This window comes from Tursiops truncatus, chromosome 13 (genome assembly GCF_011762595.2).
Source record: "Tursiops truncatus isolate mTurTru1 chromosome 13, mTurTru1.mat.Y, whole genome shotgun sequence".
In the NCBI taxonomy this organism is placed as follows: domain Eukaryota; kingdom Metazoa; phylum Chordata; class Mammalia; order Artiodactyla; family Delphinidae; genus Tursiops; species Tursiops truncatus.
In genome coordinates, this window is record NC_047046.1 from 37,274,079 (window position 1) to 37,301,024 (window position 26,946).

At 44.1% G+C, this 26,946-nt stretch overlaps 1 protein-coding gene across 3 annotated transcripts in view; it reads left to right on the plus strand.

Annotated features, from left to right (window-relative positions):
* Nucleotides 1–26,946, plus strand: part of COLEC12 (collectin subfamily member 12) — a 187,466-nt gene that overhangs the window by 13,228 nt on the left and 147,292 nt on the right. For 2 of the 3 annotated variants that reach the window (XM_073790568.1, XM_033837605.2), the window contains exon 2: nt 4,465–4,515. In XM_073790568.1, the coding sequence (XP_073646669.1) occupies nt 4,465–4,515 (51 nt within the window). Of the gene's footprint in view, nt 1–4,464; nt 4,516–26,946 lie in introns of those variants that run through there. The other variant, XM_073790569.1, reaches the window with a different exon arrangement.

Consider the following 26,946-nt stretch of genomic DNA (forward strand, 5'->3'; position numbering starts at 1 on the left):
AGAGAGTGGCATGGACATATATACACTACCAAATGTAAAATAGATAGCTAGTGGGAAGCAGCCGCATAGCACAGGGAGATCAGCTCGGTGCTTTGTGACCACCTAGAGGGGTGGGATAGGGAGGGTGGGAGGGAGATGCAAGAGGGAGGAGATATGGGGATATATGTATACATATAGCTGATTCACTTTGTTATACAGCAGAAACTAACACACCATTGTAAAGCAATTATACTCCAATAAAGATGTTAAAAAAAACAAAAACAAAAACAGAACTGGAATATAAGGCAGACGGAAGTAATTGCTGTTACACTGATACAAAGGGAGTGCAGGGGAAGGAGAGGTGAATTCTACCCATAAGGATGTTGCACAACTTGGTCCACAGATTGATTGGAACATATTAATATGTATGACTCTCAACTCTCCAAGCCAACTAAACTAAACTTCACTTGAACTCGTGGTACTCTGAAATAGCTAAGCCCAAAGAATAAATCAGCAGCAGAATTCTGTTTTGCGTTCTCCATCACGAAACCTCTGGCCAGCGTGGCCCTGTGCCAGTTACCAAGGAAAGTAAAAAAATAAATAAAAATCACATTTTGAAATAGGCAAGCAAAAGACAGTATAGCCCATAGGTATTACAACAAAAATGCTATAGTACAGCTGTGGCAGCCAGGAAAGTACGTGCCTATAGACATAAATCTCCAATTAAACACGTTTTGTTATTTAGGATGTTCAGGCTACTTCTTCCCTGCAGACTAACTGATGTCAGAAGCAGGGATCAAGTTCTGGCCACTGCAGAACTTAGAGGTCTTAAATCTTAACAAATTCCTTTCTCGTGTTGGAGTGTAGCAGTTATGTGACGTAGATTGTGTCAGAGACAGATTTTGAAAACTGGCAGGTTGCAAAGGTGACTGGATATCCTTGAGGGATAATATCCTTATTCGAGCCCATCACCTCTGCAGGCCCCTGGTACTATATAAAGAAAATCCAGGATGCATTTAGCCTGGGTCCACTCAGTGTGAGGAAAAGGTTTTGAGAACAAAGTATAACCTCGCACATAATATCAGGCTGTTTGTCTTCCTGAAACCCATCTGCCAGCCATGTGGGCCCTGTTGGAGTCTTTCACCCTCTCAAACTTTCAGGCACTGGGAACCGCTGACCTCTCCTCCTCTCTCCTGTGACTCTTGTAGTCTGATGTGGCTGTCCAGACAGCCGCAAGCCCCGTCAGCTCCTGCCCCTTTCTCTTTCTCAGTTCCTGAAATGTCTCACTGCATCACCAGCCTGAATCAGCTGTTTGCTAATCTACATAGCTGGGGGAATGTGGCTGGGGCTCTGGGGACACCTCCACTAATGGAATGTCTACTAGGCATTACCTGCCCAAGTCGACGCAGCTTTTAAGGATGCAAAAAGTCAACTCTTGAAAACATTGAGTGAAACAGAGTTGAACAATCTTTTTCTCTCTCTTTCAGCACCTCCCTGAGTCTCGAATGGTTCCAAAATTGCTATGAATTTCCAAGAAAGGGATATGGTAGGCAGTAACTCTCTTTTTCCCTCCAAAGAATAAACACTAGGAAAGATTAAGACACTTCTCCGTGATACCTTCCCTGATAATCCCAGTAAGACGTTCTCTGGGGTACTTTGTACCCCTCATGTCTCATACGATTTAGTATCTAATTATAGAGTTGGATGAGACAGAGATTTTTATTCTTTTAGGAGCTGCCATAAGAATTTCTCATCCTCTTGGGATGAGGGTTAAGAAGCAGGACATCCTCTCTGAGTTCTGTATTAGGAGTCGCCTGTAAAGCCTTTGTTTCTTCGAACCCCTAATGGGTTTGAGTAGGTTAATTTGGAGGCAGCGCTGAATTGCTTTAATAACAAAACCATGAGACATTTGAAGTTCCCAGGGAAATTTCAGGAAGGAGAGAGGAGTCAGTCAGACTAAATGCTGCATGGGAAAAAGACCAGAGAGGAAAAAGAAAACAAACAAACAAACTAATGGTAGGCCTGCTGAAAAGAAGCTTTAGGGAGAACACTAATTTTTTAAGCTGTTTGCTACCGGGAGCACAGTGTAAGCTGTTTTTTTGTCTCCACTGTGAGTTCTTCAGTGATGATGGTTCCTTGGCCCACAGTGTGTGCACGTGAGCAGATTCTTTTGTGGATGTGTCTCTGCAATGGAGGGGCTGGAGCTGGAGGGGGAAGCTGATGTCTGGGTGGCATCGTTACCTATGTTCATGTCCCATCAACTCCACTGGTCTATAAGCACCTGTTTATTGACTGAGTGAATAAATGAATGCATGGATTTCTAAGCAGAAGAAGCAGATAAGGGTTTCTCTTTAACTGAGACTAGACTGGACTTCGCAGGCATTAATGGGAAAATTACTTAGGAAAGCCAGCACAGACTAGGGGATTAATATGTATTTGTCGAACTAACTAATCACCGAGGCAGAGAGAAAAAGGTGCTGTTCTTTTGCTTGTAAGCACGTTCTTCCATCTAGAAAGAACTAAAGCTTTAATCCTTGCCAGAAGAAGATGACTTGAATCATGAAAACCTGGATTTCTAGATTCCAAGCAAGATCTCTTCGCTGTTCTCTGAATAAGGAAACACGGTAAAATATAAAGATTTCCGACTTCTCCATTGTCTTAGGAGTAGTTGTTCTCTCACACATGTCTTCATAACACTTCATAACAAACTAGTGTGCTGAGGTTCAGCACACTGTGTGGTAGATATCACACATCTTGGGTTTTTCCACATTTCAAGGTTCGGTTATAGCCAGGCCCTGTGTCCCATCTGTGGGCTGAAAAAGATGATCACAGAGGCTCTATTTCCTCCCTACGTGTCTCTTTTCTCTGAAAGCCTGTCAACTTCTTGAGGGAAGGGACCATGTCTCACTCATTTGTGCACCCCACTGCCTGGCAATCTCTGGTCCATAGTGAGCGCTGAGTCAGCGCTTTTGAACTGAGCTGCATGTGGGGGGAAAGCTGGGTGCTGGTGCAGAGATGGTGATCAACCCAAGAATAATTGGTTGAACAATAGCCAAGACACGGAACCAACCTACATGCCCACTGACAGATGAATGGATAAAGAAGATGTGGTACATGTGTACAATGGAATATTACTCAGCCATAAAAAAGAGTGAAAGAATGCCATTTGCAGCAACATGGACGGACCTAGAGATTATCATACTAAGTGAAGTCACTCAGACAGAGAAAGACAAATACCATATGATATCACTTAGATGTGGAATCTAAAACATGACTCAAACTTATCTACTAAACTGAAACAGACTCACAGACATAAAGAACAGACTTGTGGTTGCCAAGGGGGAGAGGGGTAGGAGAGGGATGATGGATTAGGAGTTTGGGATTAGCCGATGCAAACTACTATATATAAAATAGATGAACAACAAGTTCCTACTGTATAACACAGGGAACTATAGTCAATATCCTATAATAAACCATAATAGAAAAGAAAAACAAAAAGAAGAATTGGTTAGGTCTCCCTGGAAAGACCTGGTCTTAACACTTTGACTTGTCATCAGAAGTATCCTTTAATTGCACACCCACACCTGGCAGATGTGTGAAATGACAAGTTCATTATCAGTGTCATAGGAATTGCATCGTGTCCATGTGAGGAGGGGGATTTGGGCTTTTGGTAGAAAGCGTGGCTGCCATAACATTGCCCTTGTTTCCAGTTCCCTACCTTCAGGAATTCCCAAGCAAGTCTGTCTTTTGAAATGCATTTACTGGGAAATCATCCGTCAGTCCCAGTTATCCAGTGGAAGGAGAGTGGGGAAGGATTTGGCCGTCCTTGCAGGAGGCATGCTGGGCTCCTGAGATGCCACAGTTGGTGGAAGAGGTGACCCCAGAGCCTGGCATCTGCAAAGGAGGGCTTTAGGCTCAGTTACGTGAAGATAACTCGACCCTTTGGACAGTTGATTATTCAGTCATTCATTCACCCAAGTTTATTAAGCCTCTGCTCTTTGACAGGCACCATTCTAGGTACATGGGATTCATTCATGAAGTCAGACAGAAAAAAATTTCTGTTCACAGCATGCACGATGACACACACACACACACACACACACACACACACACACACACACACACACATAAATGAGGATGATACCAGAGAGTAATATTAAAATAGGATGGTTTGACGCAGAGTGGCTGGGTGGTGGTCCGGAAAGGCATCTCGAAGATACCATACCTCAGCTGAGACCTGAATTAGAAGGAGTCACCTGAGGTACAGGAGGAAGAGCAGTCCAGGCAGAGGGAACAGCCAGTGCAGGGACACTGATGTTTCTCAGAAAGCGTGGTATGTTCCAGGAGCAGAAGGACAGCCACTGTGAGGAGCATGGTGGGCGAGGGGAGGGTGGAGAAGGTGGAGACGGCTGAAGTTGAGTCCAGCACTGACCCTGCACTTCTGGCCTCACTGTGCTTAATGCTCTGTCTTTTCTTCTCCCGCAGACGACTTCGCAGAGGAGGAGGAGGTGCATTCCTTCGGTTACAAGCGGTTTGGTGAGTTCTAGCAAAGATCTGTTCCTTCTCTGTGCTTGATCTGGGATATGGTAACATGACCATGGCTGGACCTCTGACACACATGAACACGTGTGGCTCTGAGGCCCAATTTTGGTTGGAAATTGAGTTTCTGTATAACAGGTGGATGATTTCTCAGAGAATCTGAGGCTATTGGGACAGGAGTTACGCCCAGGCATGGGGAAGTGATGGGATGCTTAGGGGGGTTGGCTGAATACAAACCTGATGGCTTAACAGGCAAAACATGGTGGGAAAGGTAAATCTGTGACAAGATAATCATTTCTCTATTTTGAGATTTAGAAAACATCTTTTCCCTTTTTCCTCAGGCCCCATATTCATAACTTAGTGTCAGTGGAGAAACGAGAGGAAGACTTTTTTCAGGAACCCAGCTAGACACAGGTGCTCCAAGGTAGTCTGAACAGTGACCCCTAAAGATATCCTCATCCTAATCCCTGGAACCTGAATGTTACCTTATATAGCATAAAGTGCTTTGCAGAGGTGATCAAGTTAAGAGCTTGAGCAGGGGAGGTTATTCTGGGTTATCCGGGTGGGCTCTAAGTGGAAGCACAATTGTCCTTATAAGAGGGAGGGAGAGGAAGATTTGACTGCTGAGAAAAGAGGGCAATGGGATGATGGGAACAGATATTGGAGTGATATGCTGTGCAGGTGCAGGAAGGGGCCACAAGCCAAGGGATACAGGTGGGCACTGGAAGCTGAAACAGGCAAGGAAACATTTTCTGTTCAGAGAACTCTGGTGGGAATGCGGCCCCACCAACATCTTGATTTCAGCCGACTAAAGCTGATCTCAGACTTCTGGCCTCTCAAACCGTAAGAGAAGAAATCTGTGTTCTTTTAAGCCCCCCCCGTTCGTGGTGATCTGTCCCAGAAGCCACAGGGAACTAATCCACGCTTCTCTGCCTACTCATGGATGCTCTTCTGTCTTTGACCACACTTCCCAGGATCTGCAGTTGGGCCTCAAACTGCCAGTGAAAACATTACAAAGTTCCAAAGACAGTTCAAGGGAACTGAGGTTTTTCTGTCCAGCCCGTTTCTGTGCCTTGGTCAGAGGAAATGAGGAATAGAGGATAGAGGAGAAAAGAATGAGAGTGTGTGTGTGTCTGAGAGAGAGAGAGAGAGAGAGAGAGAGAGAGAGAGAGAGAATATGAAAGGGAATAAACCTACTTCCCGTTGCTTAAACAAAATCCTGGCTGGACCTTGATTAAATTTAACATCCCCCAGCTGCTCTGGCTCCCTCATTGCTTTAGCATTTTTCTTCTGGATACACACTTCTGCATTTCTTTCTGGGAAAAAAAATAGGGCTTTAAAGTGAGAATGCAGTGGCATGAAGCCCACGGCCCCTCCATTCATGTGCTGGCAGAGAGGCTTCTGCCCACCGTGCTCTCCCCTCCCTCATGCTACTGTTCTTTATCTGCACAATGACATGTTTCTGCATTGGTACCATGTGTTATTCTGCTTTCCCGTCGTGGGTTCACTGAAGGTTGTCATAGGAGTGAAGAGGAAACCAGACATTATAAAGGAAAGAAAAAAAAAAAACTAAAATTAAAAGGCAGAAATAAAGAGGAAAATCAAGCTTGTAAAGATAAAGCAGAATGAATGTTGACGTGCCTGTGTATTTTGGAGATCAGCAGATTTCAAATCTCTACGCAGAAATCGGTAGACATATGAAGAACCAAGAGAAAAGAGTGACCTTGAGAGAAATTTTATATAAAATTTCATGATCCTGTAACTAGCTAGATGGGCAGGGATTTGGTGGAAAACACAAAAACATAGTAAGTTGCTGAAAGGATTTAATTTATGGTAGTTAAGTTGTGTGTGGAAACCATAAACTGATGACTCAGAGGGGAGACATGATAACAACGTACAAATATTGGAGAACCAGGGAGACGTGGAGAGAGTGATACCAAGTGGCACAAGTAGAAGAGGAGAGGAATGAAATTAAAAGAGAAACTTTGGAATGAGCTATGAGAGAGACATCCCGAGGCTGAGAATTCTTGGGTTCAGCTTTTAGGCACAGTGATGGATATCCAGCATAGGGGTGGAGTAGAATTTTGGAAATGGAAGAGGCTTTGCGATGATTTATATCACCCTTTACTTTTTTTTAAAATATTAATTAATTAATTTTTGGCTGCGTCAGGTCTTCATTGCTGTGCGTGGACTTTCTGTAGCTGTGGCGAGCGGGGGCTACTCTTAGTTGCGGTGTGTGGGCTCCTCATTGCGGTGGCTTCTCTTGTTGCCGAGCGCAGGCTCTAGGTGAGTGGGCTCAGTAGTTGTGGCTTGCGGGCTCTAGAGCGCAGGCTCAATAGTTGTGGCACACGGCTTAGTTGTTCCGTGGCATGTGGGATCTTTCCGGACCAGGGCTCGAACCCATGTCCCCTGCATTGACTGGCGGATTCTTTTTTTTTTTTTGACAGGCAGATTCTTAACCACTGCGCCACCAGGCAAGTCCCTCAGCCTTTACTTTTACAGATAAGGAAGGTGAGGCCCAGATAGATCAAGTCCTTGCTCAAGCAGGTTAGCCGGAGCTGGGTTGGATGCTGGGTCTTCTAACTCTCAGGCTAGTGTAATTTTGAGGAAGGGTCCAACAGTGAGATTGAGGTGACCTCTCAATTCCTGTGTCCTAGAAGTGTCCCTGCAGTTCTGGAATCTTAAAGTGGGCTGGACACCAGTCTGGCTCCACCAGGGAGACCTAATCACATTCACAGGGCCTAGGACTCTGCACCTGGTTTTATAGAAGGTAAATGGGTTTCTAGTTCCTAAGGTGTGGCCAAGGCTGGTCATTGAAAGCAGCAGGACCCAAGAACCCAGTCCTTCAGGTATGCTTCAACTTTAACCATTAAAGGAAGACAAAGTTGGTGAAAGGTGGTGAGTGGGAGGCGTCCGGAGACCAGGCAGTCCTGTCAGCCCCGCCCCTACTTACTCCTGTGACTTGAGACCAGTCACTTCCACACTGTGGGCCTCAGTGCTGCATCTGCCCTGTGGGCAGAGTGACACCTGCCACAGTAGTAAGTCTACCTCACAAGCCTTTGGTGAGACTGAGAAGGATAGCAGATGGACCAGTGCTTCCAAGTTGCAGCACTGTGAAAACAAGGGTGGTGTTGCCACTTTCCTGAGATTTGAGGCTGTTATCACTCTTCAGACATTTTGGTCCAGCCACTGCCAAATATCAAAATGTGACAGATCTGAAATCTCATTCCTGAAGAGAGAGATAAGGATGAACATGGTAATATCACTGGCTTTTATTTTTGCAAAATAGACTGGATAACATATAGGGGTTAGTTATTGTCTAATTTTAGGTATGTCTTGTTTGTGCAAATACAGTGGTCACAGCTTGAATTTAGGCTGCAGATGAACCAGGGATTAATTATTTGCAAGGGCAAAAGGGCCACTATTTTAGCAAATTGGTAGCTTGTTTCCAAAGTTATTGATATATAGTTATTCAGAAGCATATGCTACATAAAGTCAAGGCTTGTTTATGTAAAAATACTGTCCTTTTTCAAATTCAGTATAATATTTAATAAAGAGCAAAATGCATGATCATCTCCAGTAATCTATTATGGGATGGTATTATTTTAAGATGGTCATCCCTTGTCTAGTCAAGAATTCATTGTTGCATTTGGGTCTCAACCAAGGCTTCTATTTTTCTTCCATCTCTCTATATGTCCTGCTTGTTAGCCCCTTTCCCAAGGTTCTGGGCAGGTGTCTGGAGAAGAGATGGAGTTAAATCTGGTGGGTTTGCACTTATCTGCTCCTCTGATGAAAGTTTTGATGAGGGGAAACTTTGAAAGGTTAAGGAAGTGAGCATTTTCAAATTTTCATCAGGCTCTGCAGGTCAGCGTTTCTTGGCCTCAGTGTGCAGAGCTAATTAATTTGGGATGTAACTATAGTTACAGTTTGGCAGAGTTCATTCTCTGGAACATGGGGTACCAGTATATTAAGTTTTATTTTCTATGGATAGAATATGATCTATACTACAATGATATCTTTCTACTTATTTCCCAGTTACTGTTTTCTTCAAAAATATCACACATGGCTCTAGTATTCTTAATTATTATAGTTAGCAGAAAGGGAAAGAGAATTCATTCATATTCTACGGGACAAATATGAATTCATAAAATTTGGAATTTGCGATAAGTTGCTCCAAAAATGTCTTCTGAAATCTTCTGATTAATCATGTGATTAACATGAGTGCCTTCAAGTTAAAAAAATTATTTTTCCATTAAATGGTAGAGTAGGAGGAAGGAAGAATGTCATTTCAGCTCCAAGGGATAAGTGCATCACAGTTCCAGAGAAGGGGAGAAGTGTGGGAAGAGGGGTGACTTCCAGATCCTGCTTTTTAACCCACATACAAAAGATTGCAACAAATCCAGCTCACATTTGCTTATCACTTGTATGCTCCCAAAGTATGTACTAATGTAGTTTTCATTCACCACTGCTCCATGAGGCCAACAGGCCAGGCGCCATCTTTCCTATTTGATGACTGCTTGTCATCTTTTCGGGAGGCAGTGGGGTGCAGTGGTTGGGTGTGTGGGTGCTGGAACCAGGTGGGTGGCTTTGGATCCAAGTTCCAGCACTCACCAACTATGTGACCTTGGGCACGTGATTATCCAAAGCTGTGAAGTCCATTTCCTCACTTGTAACATTTGGGTCATCACAGGCCAACTCCATAGGGCTGTTGTGGAATTAAACATGCTGCTGGGTTGGCACAGTGCCTGGCACACTGTGAGGATCCCATAAATGTTGACCAATATCCTATTATCAGATTCCTTCTTGAACCTTTTGATCCTGATGCTTGAACATGGAACTAGGGTTTAGTAAGCCCCTGGAACCTTCTGATGTCCTGCAGCCTCATGGATTCTGGCTGCATCACATCCCCTGCTTTCCTGCTAAAAGCTGGGAGAGGCGAGAAGGCCTGGGGACATGGCTCTCTCTGCCCCAGCACCGTGGTGGGCAGTGTGGGAGCCTAATGGCAAGTACCACCCTGGGTGTCCCTTACCCTCCCTCTGGAGCCTGCTTTGCCCCTTTTCTGTGCTGGGGGTAAGCGGGATGGGGGGACAAGACTGACTTTGTTTCATTGGTTGCATTGGGTTCTCTTGTGTTATCTTTGGAATAGGACCTGGTGTAATAATAGGATGTCCGAAGTTGGACTGATGCAGGAATCAGAGGCACGTGGTTCCTTCCGTCTGTGAACGTCGTGGGTAGATTTAAGGGTTGACAGTGAGCAACTGGGGGCAGCTGGAAACATTTGTTGTTTGTGTTTGACGAACAAAGCTTTGACAAAAGTGCTTCCTTGGGGCTCAGCAATAGGGAGTGTTAATAGCTATGAGAGAATAAGATCTCAAAAATTGCAAACTGTGAAATAGTAGCAAAGAGTACAAGGAAGCGTACTCTGTGGAGTAGAACTCAAATCTTTTGTAAAAAACTAAGTGGAAAAATTCTAAGAGAACTACTGAAAAATTACATAAGGGTAACAGTCCAAAAACGGGTACCAGATGCCTTTCCTAAGTGTATTCACTGGAGTCAGTTCTTGACTTTTTTTTTTAGAAAAAGTGAGTTTTGTTTACCTGCAACTTCATAGGCCTCCCTCTACTTACAGTTTCACACAGGCTTTCTTCCCTTGGACAATAATTTTGGCTTAGCAAGAATATTTTTAACAGTTTAACCTGCACAGTGCAGGGCATGTGGGAGCAGCTCGAGAGATCTGTGTGGAATAGAACCCAGCCCTGCCCCAGAACGCCCCCGACCCTGCTTCTTTTTTTCATCATCCCCCCCGCCCCCCACCTCCTAACCTGCCTTCCAAAGAGATAACATATGAACCTTCAAATCAGGGGCGCTAGTTAAATCTTGGAGCTGTGTCTTCCCAAGAGGGCTTGAGGAAGTGAATGTCTAGAAAGTGCAGAGGACCACTTGGGCTTCTGAAAAATAGCAACACAGGTATGCTTAACCAGAAAGAAAGATTCCTTCTGAGGCACATGGTGAGTTTCTGCTTTCAGTGTAGAGAGGGTTCCAAGAGTTGACCAAGAGGATGATGAACTCTCTCTGGGAAGCTGCCCAACATAAACACTTGGCCGCCCCCTCTTCTGAATGTTTGGGCTTGGGGACCAGGCTGCCTGTCTTTGCTCTCCCCGGACTCTTCCCAGAAGCCTGGCTTCATCTTGGATTTGGAGAAGGTGCCGCTTTGAAGTCATCTACCTCCAACCATAAAGGACGGCTCCGTGCATTCGTCTCCGCACAGCCCTTCCAGACCGGCACCAGCAGAGTTCACCCCTTTCCCTGATAAGAATGCCAGGAATTTCCATCATTTCCTGTGGGGAATGACTAAAGAAGCCCAACGTGAGGCTGTCCTTTCAACAGCACCTTTTCCAAACATCTCTAAATGGAAAGGGTACCAGGCCAGGCAAAGGACTGACCCTGGGCAGAGAGATAAGTGAGGATGAGAGGCTGAACTGGTGCCCCTGTGGGGTTTCTCTTCAAAGCTGTTTGCTTCCTTAGTGGCAGAGTCTTCTTTATGTGGCTTTGCAAATCCTAATGGAGTAGATATTTCTGGTTTTATGAGAATTGGGGGTCAAACGGCATGTGGAGAAGTAGATGCCAAAGAGATTCAGAACAGCTCACGTGGCCCCTCTCCCCATACTTCCAGTCAAGCAGTGGGGCTCCTGAGACCTGAGAAGAAGGGTTTGCTGCCTATTACTTCTTTTAAATAACCTGAGATTTCCTACTTTCTATCATTAGAGATAATATTCACAATCTCCCCTGTCAACAGTGTTCACCTGGGTTTCCCTTCTTTTCCATCAAGAGCTTCTCAGTGGGCAGCTCGCATCCTCCTTGCCTCATCTTTCTGCTTACCAGTAAAAATTTGTTCAACACCACATGGCCACGTGATTATGATTTTTTTTTCTATTTTCATGTGAAAGAAAGCATTAAGCATCTTTTCTTCAATATCCTTTCTTGAATATGTGCTAGGTAAAGCTTATGGTTACCAGGGGGTAAGGCGGGGGGAGGGATGAATTGGGAGATCGGGATTGACATATACACACTACTATATATAAAACAGATAACTAATAAGAACCTACTGTATAGCACAGGGAATGCTACTCAATACTCTGTAGTGACCTACATGGGAATAGAATCTAAAAAAAAGAGTCAATATATGTATATGTATAACTGGTTCACTTTGCTGTACAGCAGAAACTAACATACATTGTAAATCGACTATATTCCAATAAAAATTAATTTTAAAAATTAAAGTAAAATACGGAGACTGAGGGAAAAAAAACAAAAGGAAAAAGAAATCTTGCTGTCCTCACTCCTGCATTCTCTGCTCTGCATAAGGGCCATACTTTGTTCAGGGAATATCAAAAGAGTCTGTTTTCTTGCATAGCTTTTTTTTTTTTAATTGAAAGTCTTGGTGGCCACCAGCAAAGAATATATTGTAAGGAAGGTTGTGAGTACGGGCGGGGCTGAGAGCACGTTGCAGGTAACGTAGCAGGAGGTGACGTAGCAGCCTCCTGGCTGAGGGAATGTACCCCAGAGTCAGCTGCCTCTGCTCAGCTTCCAGCTTTGCCACTTACAGGTGAGATAGCCTCAGACCAGTTAACCTCCCAGGGCCTCTGTGTGCTTGTCTAAAAGACGGGGGTAATGATAGTATCTGCCTGTAGGACTCTCGTGAGAACTCAAGAGGTTAGTACTTAGAGCAGCGCCTTGCACACAAAAAGACTCACAAATGGTGCATCATGAGAAGTCACATAAATGGTTACAAGGTGGCTGTGGCAGTTCCAGGTGGGTGACAGACAGTCTTGGGTTCCCACGTCTTTTTGGAAGCAGGGAACCTTTCCCAGAAGGCCTTCAGAGACTTTTCCTCTCGTGTCATTGGCCAACATTGAGTCAGTCTTTTCCTAAATCAGTTACGGACAAAGGGAATGGGCGGGCCCTGGGTGGCTTGGGCTCATCGTTTGGGGCAAAATGTATGGTGAGGAATTAAGCACTCTCACCGCTGTTATTATGTATAAGTTAATACCCATAATGTAGACTATTATAAATACATAATATGTATAACATGTAATATTGTTACATTTATAATTTAATGTTAAATTAGATGATGAATGATTATTAAATAACAATATAATTTAATTGTAATCTGACCAATTATTATTTATAATTTGTTCCACATATAAAATTATCGTGTTTTATATAACATGTTGAAAAATTCAGTTCATTCACAAGATAGCTGCAATGATTTGGAATTTTGTTGTAAGTGGAGCTGCTGTGTGCTGAACTCTCAAGCACCAAGAGTTCTTAGTGTTTGACGGTTTATAAAAAGAGAAACCTTCAAAGACCAGAGATCGGTATGATAGAGAAGGGAATGAATAAATGAATGAACAAAAGTTGTTTTGCTTTCTTGGAACTTAGTTTTCTCAGTAGTGTTCAGCAGATTTGGAAGAAACAATTTTTTTTTAGAACAGGAACTTGAAAAAAAAAAAAAGGAGACAGTCCCAAATCTCAGTGAATACAACTCCTGCCACAGGAAACATTGTGAAATTGGTCTTCTGTTCTGAGTCATAACTATAAACACTTTCTGCTTCTTCTGATATTTCATTTTTATCCTTTTTATACGTTTTTGAAAACTGACATTTGGCCCTGATTGAAACAGTCTTCTCTTTTATACACTAGGGTGTTTTTATTTTTTTCTTCATTGGTGTAAATATTTCCATATACAGATCAATTTCTTTCACATGCTGAAAGATGAGGATGAAGGATTTTAGCTTTGTTGGGAAACAGGAGAATGGAACTAAAAGTCTGCAGAAGTTCTGGCAAAAAATCCAGACTACATTCTTATCCAAATGCCTAAAGATGCCCTCTATTCTCTAATATTTGAAGTAACCTTTCTAACATGTCCATCTTGTTCTGTGAAGGAGGAAATTGTATAGATAAAAATCATTGCTGACGTTTTTTATTTTGAATCTTCAGTCTAAGCTCAAGTATTCAAAGCAGTATGAGTGAGGGAGAACCATATTCTTTCCCTTTGGGTTTTACTTTGTACTTGTAAGAGGACGTCCTCGTGGTATCTCATATTTAATATTTGACCGGGGCCATTTGATAAGGAATATCAAAATGTATTGATTGCTCTGCCTCACGTTTTACATGGAAGTCTACTGTTGAATCACTTTTGGAAGCAACTGAGGGGAAATAGGAATGCTTCTCATTCTGAGAAGAATTCACTGACTGCCGTGAACTGGGGTACAAAGATGAATAAACAAGGTCTCTGCTCTTGACTCTTTTATTCCTTATCAACATTTATAATGCATTTAAAAAAATTTCTCAGAAAACAACAGGTATAAAAGTCCTTATGAAAACAAAATTTTTCTCCTAAAAATGTTTATACTAGGAATAGCCCAGATGATAAGCCTCATCAAAGGCTCCCCACAAAGAGTCAAAGGGTAGACATAGAACAGAGGGCTGCCACTTTGGGATGGAAGTGATATAACATAGGGTGTCAGAGAATTACATATAAATTCTGCAGGTGGGCATAGAAAAAGAGAGTAAAGCAGCTGGAGAACAGGGGGGAAAGCCACTGGCCCAGGGATAAGATGAGTGAAGCGTTGATGGGAATCTGGGGAAGAGATTCAAGCAAGGAACACCGGCCTTAAACAGTGCCCTTTTTCTGGGAAATGTATGCATTTTGTGAGATTTGCTGAGAAACTGAAGCAAGCAAAACTCCTGGGAAAATGTCATTCTCAGTCAATGCAGAATGAAAGCGATGTGACATTTATTAACCACCCATAATGTGTTGGGTGTCGTGCACAATAAAGAAGGAAGACATGGCCTTTTGCCTTTGGGAATTTCAAGTGTAATGGAAAGCAGAGTTTTCCAACAGGGGTGTATTTGCATAAAAGAAAAATATCAGCCAACCCTACGAATTGCTTCCTCTCCCACCCGCAGAATTTCCAAAGGCACAATAGAGGGCACCATATGCCAGATGGAGTGCGAGCCGCCTCTTCTTTCTGCTGTTCTAAGTTCAGTATTGGCAAGACTTCAGTGGTTTCCGGATGAGGTTGGGGGTTCTCCTTTGCACCCGCCTCTCCCATCTGTGCACAGGAAGAGGGCGTATATGGAGTCCCTGTCCTTTGCCCCTCAGAAAAGGTTCAGGACGGGATGTGAGAACTTGTTTGATATAAGCCGGTGAGAGAAGGTTGGAAGGTAATTTCCGTCTCCAGATGGTGTCCATGCTGTGGACCCAGCTGTTACCAAACTGTTGCCACGTAAACCTGCTCTGCTTATTAACAGCAGCTTTGTGCATTGAAAGCACAATTCAGTAAATGTGTAGTAAGATGATTTGGTTTAGAATCCTTCACTATTCAACTTTTTTTATTTTGGCCGCACTGCGCGGCATGTGGGATCTTAGTTCCCCAACCAGGGATCGAACCCATGGCCCCTCAGTGAAAGCACCGAGTCCTAACCACTGGACTGCCAGGGAGTTCCCATATTTGGTCCACTTTTGATGGACCAAAACGTACCTCCTGTAAACAGTGAATAAGGATCACAGAGGGCCCGAGTGACCTCAAGCACGTAAATTTCCACTAAGCCTCGTTTGCTTGTTATGGAAAGAGGGATAACAACACTACCCATGAGAGAGGGCGCGTCGAAGATTATTTAAGGGAAGTGAAATGCTTAGCACATTGCCTGACACTTAGAAACTGTTCCATAAGTGCTCATCGGGGAAAGAGAACCAGATTTTTTAAAAAAATTGAGTTCAGTACTTCATTTGAACTCCTTTTTCTCTCCGTCTACCCAGGCACACACGTCTGTATATACTGTGTGTGTGTGCATGTGTGTGCATCACTGGGTATTTGAAGAGGTCTGAATTGGAAGCATGGAGATCAGAATTGTAGTCTTTCTTTTCCTACAGTTAACTAGCTGTGTGAATTTTGCAAAATGATGTAAACTCTCTGGGTCTCAAATAAGCTGGTCTGCAAAGGAAGGGGGTTGGTGTAGATGATTTCAAAGACTTCTTTAGGCCATACTGGGTTATGGGTTTGCAACTATAATGTGATCCAAGGCTCTGTTCTGCCACTACATGAGATTTTTAAAAATATATATTATTTTTCACCCTTTCTTTTACTTACTCAAACAATTCACAATAAGTATTTTGGTACCCTTATTTCAGACATATTTTCCCAGGTATCTGATACAAAATTTAGCAAAAATGGCAGATGGAAAACTATCTTCTCTTCACATTAGTTTTGTTCAACTTGTCAACGATCTCATGATTGTTGGGTTTCCATTTGGTTGTATGTTCCTTTCATATAACTTTAGAAGCATTGAAGCATTTTCTAGGCTTAAGTGTTTTGAACTCACTTTATTCTAGATTTCTACACTCAAAAAGGGAAGATTCTATTCCCTCCAAGCTTCATAAAATCAGTGGGTAATTATTCAGATACACGTGTCTGCAAATTTAATAAGAAGCATAATGCTTCCATTAATAATCCCCAAGAAAATCTGGCAGTTTCTCTCAATTCAGTGATCTGTTTATATTTATCATATTATGAATTTTTTCTTTGTGCTTCTCATGTTAATGAAAGACATATTGAATGAGAACCTAAATCTACTGGTTATCCACAAAGGAAAAAACTCTCTTTAGCCATGCCCCTTATTGAGAAGAAGGCCCCCTGGGAGCTCTGTCTTTCTCACCTTCCTGAGTTAGTGACCAAATATTAGAATACACCCCCCCACACCCATACACACACAAAAGAGAGAGAACCAGGGGTTATGGTTATGTAAAGTGAGAACACGTATATTTAAAAAGCTTGTGAGCTAGATTTTTTTTCCCAGCTGGGAAATTATTAGGTCAATTCCTTCCCTCTCTGCCATTTTGTAAATAGTTAACCTCACTTTGAAAATCGTGAATGAGTCAGCATTTGAATGAAGGGAAGAAAAAAAGAAGGAAGGAAAGAAGGAAGAGTATTACATTTTTTTTTCCTATTTATAATTGCAAACACTTAGAAATGATATTCTGATAAATTGAGAGTCTTTTTTTTCCCTGCTGGGCACTTGTGTGGATTTAGGTATATATGCATGTAGCTGGAGACCTGAAGGATTTGGGGTTCCTGGGGCTGAAAGAAGGAAGAAGGAAAAGCCACAGGGGAGGGGAAGAGAGAGCAGAGTAGGGGTAGCAGAGAGTCCCGCAGGCTGTGGGATGGGGGAGTCAGACAGTTGGATTTAGTTCTCAAGGGCCAGGGATTCCAGGAAGAAGGGAGGGAGCAAACCGTTGCATTCTGATAATTTCTTACTTTTAAAAAATGTATTTTTCCCAGCCCTGGTGTAAGTACATTGGAGACAGAGATAGTGTCCGTTTTGTTCGTCATTGAACTTAGGACAGGTCCTCGGCTCAACAAGCATTTGAGAACAGAAGAGTAATATGCTTGGGTGCTTATAACACGCGTTGTACTCAGGGTGTTTTCTTAAATGTTACCTATACCCATGACCTGGTGGGCATCTCCCCGACGGCGTCTGTGTGTGGACCAAGAACATTTTCCAAAGTTGAATTCTGGGGAGGGAGAGGCGCGGACCCCAAATCCAGCATCCAGCCATGGCACAGACTCAAAGTCAGGACAGATGCCCCACGGCTGGGACTAGGGCTGAGAAGGAAGAACAACTAGAGCCGACCCTGGGGATGGGGGTTGCACAGAGTTCCCGGTCTATTAGGGGGAGAGACAGAGCACCTGAAATTCTCTAGCTGAGGTGGGCCCACGTCCCTGTTTGCTTCTTCAGAAAGACCCTGGGAAGGTCCTCTGGCTTCATCTGAATTTCTTTTGTGCTTAAACTTAGTTAAGATTATAGAGCTCTTGTGAAGGGCAAATACTCTAGGAAGTTATAGAGAGGAAGATGGTCACTCAGTCATCTGCGCTTCAGGGTGAACTATTTAATCAGATTGCTTTCTTCCTCAAATCTGGCTGAAATCAGCACAGTGATTGTTTTTAAGAGATTCGTCTTTCAGAGATATGAAAGGTTCAAGGAGCTTTGGATCTAAGGCACCTGGGATTGGGGAAGAAATTCAAAAATATCTGTCATGTACCTATTATATCCTATCCCTGTGCTAGACCCCGGGATTGGATTGCTAAGACATGGCACCAGTGTGTGTAGTCCTCATGGTGTAACAAAGGGGAAAGAACATCTACATCATCATACTATAATTTGAAAGATCCTTAAAAGGAAATAGAGGACCCAGATACTGAAGTTACTAATTCTGCAGGGAAGGGAGGAACCCGTGATCAGAGAAGCCATAGAGAAGGATGATTGTTTAAGGGCGGGGCATTAAAATGAGGAAGTCCCCTGGCAGTCAGTGGGTGAGATCCTCAAGGCAGAAGAAACAGAATGAAATTAGATCAATAGCATCAGTAGCATCAAGGGGCAGTAAGTCCTGTCTTCAGGGGACACAGACAGGCACACTCAGAGATATTGCAGGTTTGGTTCCAGATCACTGCAGTAAAGTGAATATCCCAATAAGACAAGTCACACGATATTTTTTGGTTTCCCAGCGCATGTAAAAGTTATGTTTACACTATACTGTAGTCTGTTCAATGTGCAGCAGCATTATGTCTAAAAAAAAAGCAATGTACATACCTTAATTTAAAAATACCTTATTGCTAAAAAATGCTAAACCATCATCTGACAACACGGGTTGCCACAAATACCTTCAATTTCGAAGCACAATAGAACAAGGTACGCCTGTGTACACCTGCAGGCAGAGGTGCGCCCTGCCGCTGGGATCCAGTATCCAGCAATGGTCATTAAATGCTGTGTCTATTAGGTGCCTGATATGTTTCAGGGGCTGGGAAGGATTCAGAATAGTAACTCATGTTCGCTGCTGTCGGGGTATCACCACCAAGTTAACAGGACAGAAGTTACTCACATGAAACAAGAGCAAACAATGCAAGCCACTATATCCTAGAGGTCTGTGCTGAAGGTGAGTCCAGACAAGAGGAAATCAGGAAAGGAAAAGGAAAACCATTGCATCGGTCTGGGGCTCTGAGTGAGGAGGGGCAGGAATTAGCTCAGGGTGCCTGTGCGGATGGGGAGAAAAGGCCGCCAGGGAGGGAAATTGTAAACCTTCCTGCCTGGAGCTGGGGTTGCGTGTTGGGGGCTGGGCTGGGCTGGGGAGCTGAAAACTAAGCAGAATTTCCATTTGATCCAATTAAAGTAACCGGGCTCAAAGTGTTTTAACAGATCCGTCTGTGTAGCAAAAGGAGTTATCGGGAGCGACTGATGTGCTGTTACTACGTAGTTTTATACAGAAAGAAGAGAAAGTGGAATTTAGGGGAGAGGGGAAGTGAGCTGTCGCCGTCACTGGTGAGTAAGCTGATAATGTGCTTGTGATGACGGGAATGAAGTGAGAGATTCGAGTAATCTGTGACTCCACGATGTCTCTGACTCTTACGGTGCTCACTGATAGTCATCTGCCACTGAGATTCAGAGGTCAGCCAGGGAGGCAGCGGCCACAGCACAGCCCCGCCGGGCACGCTCGATGTTTACGACACAGGCCGCCACTTTTCAGTGCATTGAGACTATTAGGCAACTAATTATTTTTCTTTGTATGTGTGTGGTTTATTCCTTTCCTGATTTTAATAGATCTTTTGGTTTGGCTGGTCGTTGCCAGATGTCTTAAATGCAACCATGTACCGTCAGGTACAGTTAATAAGCACGTTTTACTAAGTGGCTGCTACTTCACAATGTGCCAGTGTGATGCTGGAGATCTTTGATTTGGGGGAAAACAAAACAACAGCAAACCAGGCCTAAAACAAAACACTGTAAAAGAAGTCTGAAAATCAGCGAGCCTCACCCGCTGCCAAGGATAAGTAAATCCCTTTCTGGAAGAGTGGATGCCGAAAGCCGGCTCTGAGGTTGGAAGCTCATTTTGGGAAGCAAGTCAAGGAGGGGGAAGTAGTGAGTGAGGGGAGCTGAGCCACACACACTGGGAAGGCAGTGGGCTTGTGGGACTAAGCGGGGCCTCTCAGTTGGAGCCAGAGCTTCTGCAGAACCTGCCACCCCTTCCCCAAACTCCTCTCCCCACCCCATCCTCCCGAAAGCACAGAGATAGAAAGAGCTGGCTCCTCCATTGTTGCTGGGAGGGCTTAAATCTGAGATATTGCACTTGGCTCTTCTCAATAAACTCTGGCTGAGGAGAAATTAACCTGGGGCTGCTCTGCTTTGCCTTTTTCCAATAAAAGAAACATACCGGCTTCAACATTTCAACCATTGTTTGTGCTGGTAGAATGCTTCTCTGTCTGTATCCCTGTGGTCAAGTGCGCCATCTCATACAGCCACCTGATAAATTGTGTGCGGTTTGGAGGGGCCTCATCCATCAGGCAGCAATGCTTCTTCGCTGTTTTCTTTTAATAACAGCTGTATTGAGATAGAGTTCACATATCATACAATCCACTGGTTTAAAGTGTACAGTTCGATAGGTTTTAGTGTGTTCAGAGTTGTACAGCCATCGTCACAATTTTGGAACATTTTCATCCCCCCACCAAGAAACCTTGTATCCATTAGTCATCACTCCATTCCTTCCAAATCCTCCTCTGTGAAACCCCTCAGCAACCACTAAGCCACTTTCTGACTCTATAGATTTTCCTCTTTTGGACAGTTCATATAAATGGAATCATACCATATGGGGGTCTTCTGTATCTGGCTTATTTCACTCAATATAGTGTCTTCAGGGTTCATCCATGTCATAGCATGTATCAGTACTCCGTTCCTTTTTATCGCTGAATAATAGTCCACCTACATTTTGTTTACCCATTCATCAACTGACAGGGATTGGGTTGGTTCTACTTTCTGGCTATGATGAACCATGCTGCTGTGAACTTCATTGTACCAGTTTTTGTGTGGACATATGTTTTCACTTCTCTTGGGTGTGTACCTAGGAGTAGAATTGCTGAGTCACGTGTCACCCTATGTTTACCTTTTGGACTCCATTCCAAAGTGGCCGCACCATTCCATTACTGAGTATCCCCATTTTTTTTTTTATCCCAAAAGACAAAAAAATCAGCTGGGATTATTTTGCTATCATACAGGGATGATATGTATTAACTAAAAAGGAATAGAATTGAAATGACGTGAGAGTGGTTTTAGATACGGTGGCATTACATCTCAATATCTATACATTTCGATACACTTCAGTTTGCTGCCATGTGGAAAAGGTGGTCTGGTTAACATTCCTCTTCTCCCTCTTTTCTAAGTCCCTGTTTAAGTCAGTGAGGGTGCAGGCAGTGCTGTGCCTGGATTCCCAGTGCGGCAGCCCTGAGCTGTATGTGGCTACAGAGCTCTTGAAAATGAGGCTGGTTCAAACTGAGATATGCTGTCAGTCTACACTCTGCCTAGACTTGGAAGACATACTATGAAAGAAAGAAGGTAGAATACCTCATAATAGTTTTTTATATGACTGCATGTCAAGATGATAGTATTTGGGGTCTATTGAGTTAAATAAAATATACTGTGAAAAATAACTTCACCTGTTTCTTTTTACTTTTTTTTAATGTGGCTACTAGAAATTTTTTAATTACATATGTGATTTGTATTTCTATTGGACAGTGTTTTTACATACTATTAATATTTTCAAGGCTTGTTTTTGAGCTCCTGGAAAAGAAAAATATGTCATCTAAATACCCTTTGGGTAAAACTCAGATGATTATTAGCAAATCTGCTTATCACTTTTTATCACCAGGAATCCATTTGCTCCCTGAGTGAGAACAGCAAATCAGATGAGCCCTGGTCAGCTTTCAGCAGTAGGGCCTTAACTGACCAGCCAGCCAACCGTCCTTCAAAGTTAACCCATTGCCTACCCAACAAAATAAGAGAAAGCCTTGAAGAACAGAAACATGGCCATGAAGACGTTAAAGCAACATCCTGTGATAATTGGATACAGCTCCTTCCCTGACCCTCCCAGTCACGGGCTGGCCTGAGACGATGCCCCTTTCTGTTGTGTAACCTGGTGGACATTGCAGACTAAAGAAGAGAAGATGGGGCACACACGGCAAACGATGGGGAAGATGCTGGGGGCGTTGATCGCTGAGTCGTCCTTCAGCTAACGTGTGAATACCACTTAGCTGTAAATAGAGAGGGTTGGGCCAGGGCGTCTCACCTGCCTTTTTTGTTGGAAGAACAGTATTCAGGTTACCAGGAAAGCTATGTGGAAGGCATAACATCCTTGGCAACCCTCTTTTGTAAAACACACATCAGGTACTGGTGTTTTTAATTTCAAATATCTGGACATAAGGTTACCACTAGTTGTTTCATGATTCAAAACAGAGAACAGACCTGTATTTTGGCAACATCCCCAGGTAACATAATTTAGCTTGACTCCAGACCTCAAGACAGATACATTCCTGAATTCCACTTCAATAGGAAGAAAACTTCTTGCCATTTGGCTGAAACTTTCACTGATGCGTAAAATGAAACTTGGGATGGGAGTGGATTCAGAAGGTGAGACAAAGTCCATAAAACCTTGGGGCATAGAGTGAATGAAGAATCCTGATCTCTCTTGTGGCCCATCCCAAGTGACTGTGGAAGAAGGAGAATAAAAAGAGGTAAGAGCCAGCCAGGAGTTTATCCTTGAATGACAGCAGAGGGACTCCACGTGTGTTTAAATGATGTCTCTTGTCAAAAATATTCTTACTGTTTTATGGATGTTGCTTACTTGAGCTCACGGCCAAATCAAAATAGCTGAGTTCATTTTCTTCTTCTTTCTCTTGATGAGTTCTTAAGTGAAGGATTTGGCAGGCTAATCAGTCATCACTCATCACTTGCCCGTTTTAAAGGAAGAACCTCAGGGCAGTCCCCCTGGGAAGTACTGAGAGGTCATTATGGTTTACTGAAAAACGGGATAATTAAGAGAGAGAGACAACAATCCTATAAATGAACACACATGTGTTTTGCAGGATTTCCAGGTTGATTTGGGGGCCAACCTTGTGAGCAATGATCCTCCTTTGAGAAGGTCCCAGCATCCTTTTTTCCTCTTGTACTCCCTTACCTTATAGCTGAGAGGCATGGGCGAGTCAGGAGATTGTATCCTGCCTCTGGCTTCACTTCCACCATGAAGCTTCTGGAAGGTGGAGAAAGGAGTATACAGAAGCATTCTGGTACATGCATGGTACTTGCTGCCCTGGGTGTATAGAGAAAGCTGATCTGGGGTCTCCTGACATGCACCTGCCTTTAGCAAGCAGAGTTTTATGTAGACAGAACTATCTTAAACGCCCTTCATATCATCACTCAGGTTTTACATACATAACCCTTCACTCCTGCAAGCTCTCCCAGTGAGAAAAGCTGTCTGATTTACGATTTCACTTATAAACTTGTTCAGCACATACGTACCAGGCACTGTGCATGCTTGCTCTTCCAAGTGATCATTCGTTCAAAAGTAGACCTTTGTGATAGGCACTGCTTGACCCCAAAAGAGAACACAACACATGACGTACGAGACTTAGGGCCTGTTGACGGGACAGAGGCCGTTTTGTTGGCACCCTTCACACCATAGAGGGATTTTTCTGCCCACAGCTAAGGGCCATCCTGTCCTGAATCAGTCTAAGCTCCTCATGGAATCTGGGTGATCCAGCTCTGTCCACCAGCTAAGTAGATGGCAAATAAGAATGCTCCGAGGACCCAGGGTGTGAAGTAAGAATTCCATCAGGTGTAGTGGTGGAGCAGAGAGGAAGCTGGGAGAAAAGGCTTCACCCAGGAGAGAGGAATCTTGGGAAGTGGTTGTATGGGGCAAGAGTCTGGGATCATAAGACGGAAGAGGTCCAAAATTAAGGAGGGGCTTTTTAACAGGTGGAACTGGCCAGCAGTGGTCCAGGCCGCCCCATAGGTCACCGTCAACTCCTAGGTCCTGAACTGCCACCTGTTCACAGAAGCCGAGACTGGCCTTTGGAAAGTGGGGCTGTGCGGTCAGGAACAGCCGTTCCCCGATGCCTGTGGTGAGGGAGGAGGGCCGGCCGGGGTAATTCAGGCAGCTTCTCCCCCTCCCCACCCACCCTCATGTCTTCCCAGTTGTTTGGATAAGCCTGCAAACTCAGGTGGAGAAAGGAGAATTGCCCTAAATTACCAGAGATCTGTGTCTCCTCAAACACAGGGCTCAATTCAGTAGCAGTTGAAAAGATCATTGCTTTCTTAACATGAGAAACAAAAATACATCCTCAGTGGGTTGTTTCAAGGGTAAGTTAGGAAATTAGTGATAGAGTTTTTGATCCTAACAGAGTTCTCTGAGAGCATTCTTAAAACTTACTCATGTAACAGATAAGAAAACTTAAAACAAACAGTAAAAAAGTTGCAAATGACACCCCCCCACCACCACCACCAAAATCACAAGTGAGCTGAATGTTGTTCTCTTTTTCCAGCTCTTGGGCTTGAGGTTCATCTCACATTCATAGTCTCCTCTGGCCTGAACTCTTTTCTGGCAGGTCCAGTTGGTTTCTTTTGTCCCAAGGAAGATGTGGTGTCTCTGGCCAACCACATCTTTATGCAGCCTTCGACATATTTATGTAGCCTAGAAGAATTTTAAAAGATAAATTTACTGTAACTTTTGAAAAATGACCCGTATCCTGCCAGTAAGATATGCCATCCCTTTAATCATACACTCGAAACGGTCAAGGATCCCGTTTTTGTTGGCAGTGATGTTTCCAAACGCTGAATGAAGAAGGCTTGTTTTCCTTCTACTCCCCTTGGTGTGGAGTGCAGAGAAGAGCAAAATGAGGAAACAGCTGAGAAACCCCACAAGTGTAGGGACTAAGATCTTCATGGAAGGCGCTAGTTGGCTTCATTTACACCTTATGTTAAGTAAATAAACCATGGACTTTTCCGGCGTCCATTTCCCGACAGCTCAGCAAACTCCACCAAAGGATTCTGCGGGTTGGAACAGTTGCCCTGCCTCTATTTCAAAGATGAGGACCTCTGATCGACATAACTCGGTCCACTTGCTGAATACGTGTGCTTTGCTTAAATACCTTACTTGCCTCCAACAGCCCGAGCCTGTGACGTGGACATTCTTCAAGGCAGGGTTAAAAAACATCTGCAGCCTAGAAATCAGAGTTCCCCAGGGAGGGTGTGAAATCCAGAGTGTGCTGATCTGTTTCCTGTCTTTGTTATGATTTCTTCACTGTAACTGAATATCCTTGGGCGCTCTGGTGACTGGGTACCCGGGCGCAGCTGTGTTAGCAGGCCAAGGACTGTTGGCTTACGGGGCTCCTCGCGCGTTTACCTAACCAGCTTCCCTAATCCCAGGCAGGCCTATTAATTTACAGGGTAAGCTGCTCCTTGTCTGCAGATCAGCGGGTCTCGCTGTGCAGTCCCTGCTGTTAATCATAATCTAATTAAGGCTCATTAGGAGGAAGAGCCGTCACCTAGCTGGACTGATCCTTGCCAAGACAAAACTCGCAGGGACACCAGCAAGCCACCATCCTAACAAAATGCCCATGAATACGCCACCAGAAAACAGTGAAATATTTCAGAACCCGAAGACCGTTCCAGGCTCATCCGTGGAGAAGCAGCAGGGCTGAACACTCTCAGCGTTGTGCATTATGTGGGCACGGCTCTTGCCTACCACCTGTATTTTATTTTTACCTTCTGGCTGGGAAGCTGATCTTGCAGTCCCCAAAGTCTTTGATCCTCATGTGCGATCCCTCCAGAATCTAAAGAGTGAATCACCGAGGGGTGACCACTGCCCACAGCCCACAGCCCAGTCAGAAGCTGCTCTTTGTTGGAAGAGAAAATGTGCCTTTTGGAAATCTTGAAGATGACATAGTTTATTCTTGAAACGTGGCATCCGCTGCCGGTGGCTTTCCAGTAAGCTGTGAGAGCATTTAACCCAAAGTGGGTTTGTGACCCTCTTGAGCCAAGGTGTGGGATGGCCCAGTGAAGTGTGGAGAACAGATCACTGGTAACTCAGAAGCCACGCTGCTGTTTCCGGCACTGAGGGGAGATCCTGACCAACACTGAGTATTTCTTCAGAGAAAGTTTCTAGACAGCTTTTCTCTCCTTGTGCAAAATGTTGCAGCTGTGTGGGCCTGGCTCCGAGCACAAATTGCTCGTGGGACACGATTGGTCCAAACCCCCAGTGCTTCCTGACCAGTGAGGGGTTTGTGTTTTGTAGCAAGGTTGGAGAACTCGGCCATGTGCAGGATGGAAATCAATGCAGCATAACGCCAAGCTCATAGCTCTGCACTGGGAATTCGGACCAAGCGTAGCTACAGAGTGGATGTTCGTGCTGTCTTGCCCGCCTCTAGGAGATGGGGTGAATGTGGGTGTCAGATGGTTTTTCTCAGTCCTGTGGCTACGTTCAACTCAGAAAAGCAGTAAAATGTTCCACGCAGTGGATTGCAAGGCCCTCTTAAACCAGCCAGGCTTCAGCCACGTGCTCTGTAATCCCACCTGAGGGCTGACACACGGTCTGATTTCACACCCTGCTTGAGTGTGCCTGATACACTTAAGTATTGTGTCATTTAAAATACGTCACACTATCTTTATAACATTATCCCATCACCGTGCCTTTCATTTCTATTTATCTCCCAGTGGGGCTTTCCGCTTAGCTACCACACCGTCGTGGAATGGGAAACAATGATTTTTCACATGGTTTCCGTCTGGCTCACAGGCATGGTCTGAACGATGATGTGTGGTCTGTGATCATCAAAGGGGTCCCTGCTGGTGGGGGAGGGGGGCTGCTTGGACATCAGTAAGATCCGGAACCTCAGGGATCTTCAAGGATAATTCCACCCAGCGTGTATCCTTCATCGCTTTGAAAATAAAACTCAAAATTCTGATTCTAGGAAGCCCTTTCTGGCCAATCTGCACGGCTCAACATTTGTTTAGTCAGGCATTTATTGAGCATCTGTCGTACACCAGACTCTGTTGTAGACTCTGGGACCACAGTGGAGAGCAAGACAGAGATTACCTGTCCTCAGGCAGGTGGGAGAGATAGCTAATCAGCTAATAAAAACAATTCCAGTAGGTGCCGTGGAGAAAATCCAGGATGGGGGACTAGGGCGTGGTGGCACTGAATGGTGTTCTGGATAGGATGGTTAGAAAAGGCCTCTCGGGGGAGGTGACATTGGAACAGTAAACTGATGGGTGCTGTGATTTGGGGGAAACATTATAGCCTGAGGTGGAAACAGCCTGGAGTGTACAAGGAACAGAACTAAGCCAGATGTTGCTAGAATAGAGTGAAGGGGAGATGGAGGATATGAAGTTAAGAAATGAGGTGGGGGGACTAGAATATGTTAAGACTTGGGGTCCATGGGGAGGACTTTGGAGTCTATGGAAAGCCTTCATGGGTTCAAGTAGAGAAGTAAGATGGTCTGGCTTGCACCTCATAGTGTAAGCCACTCTGACTCCTTCATGGCAAAGTGTGTT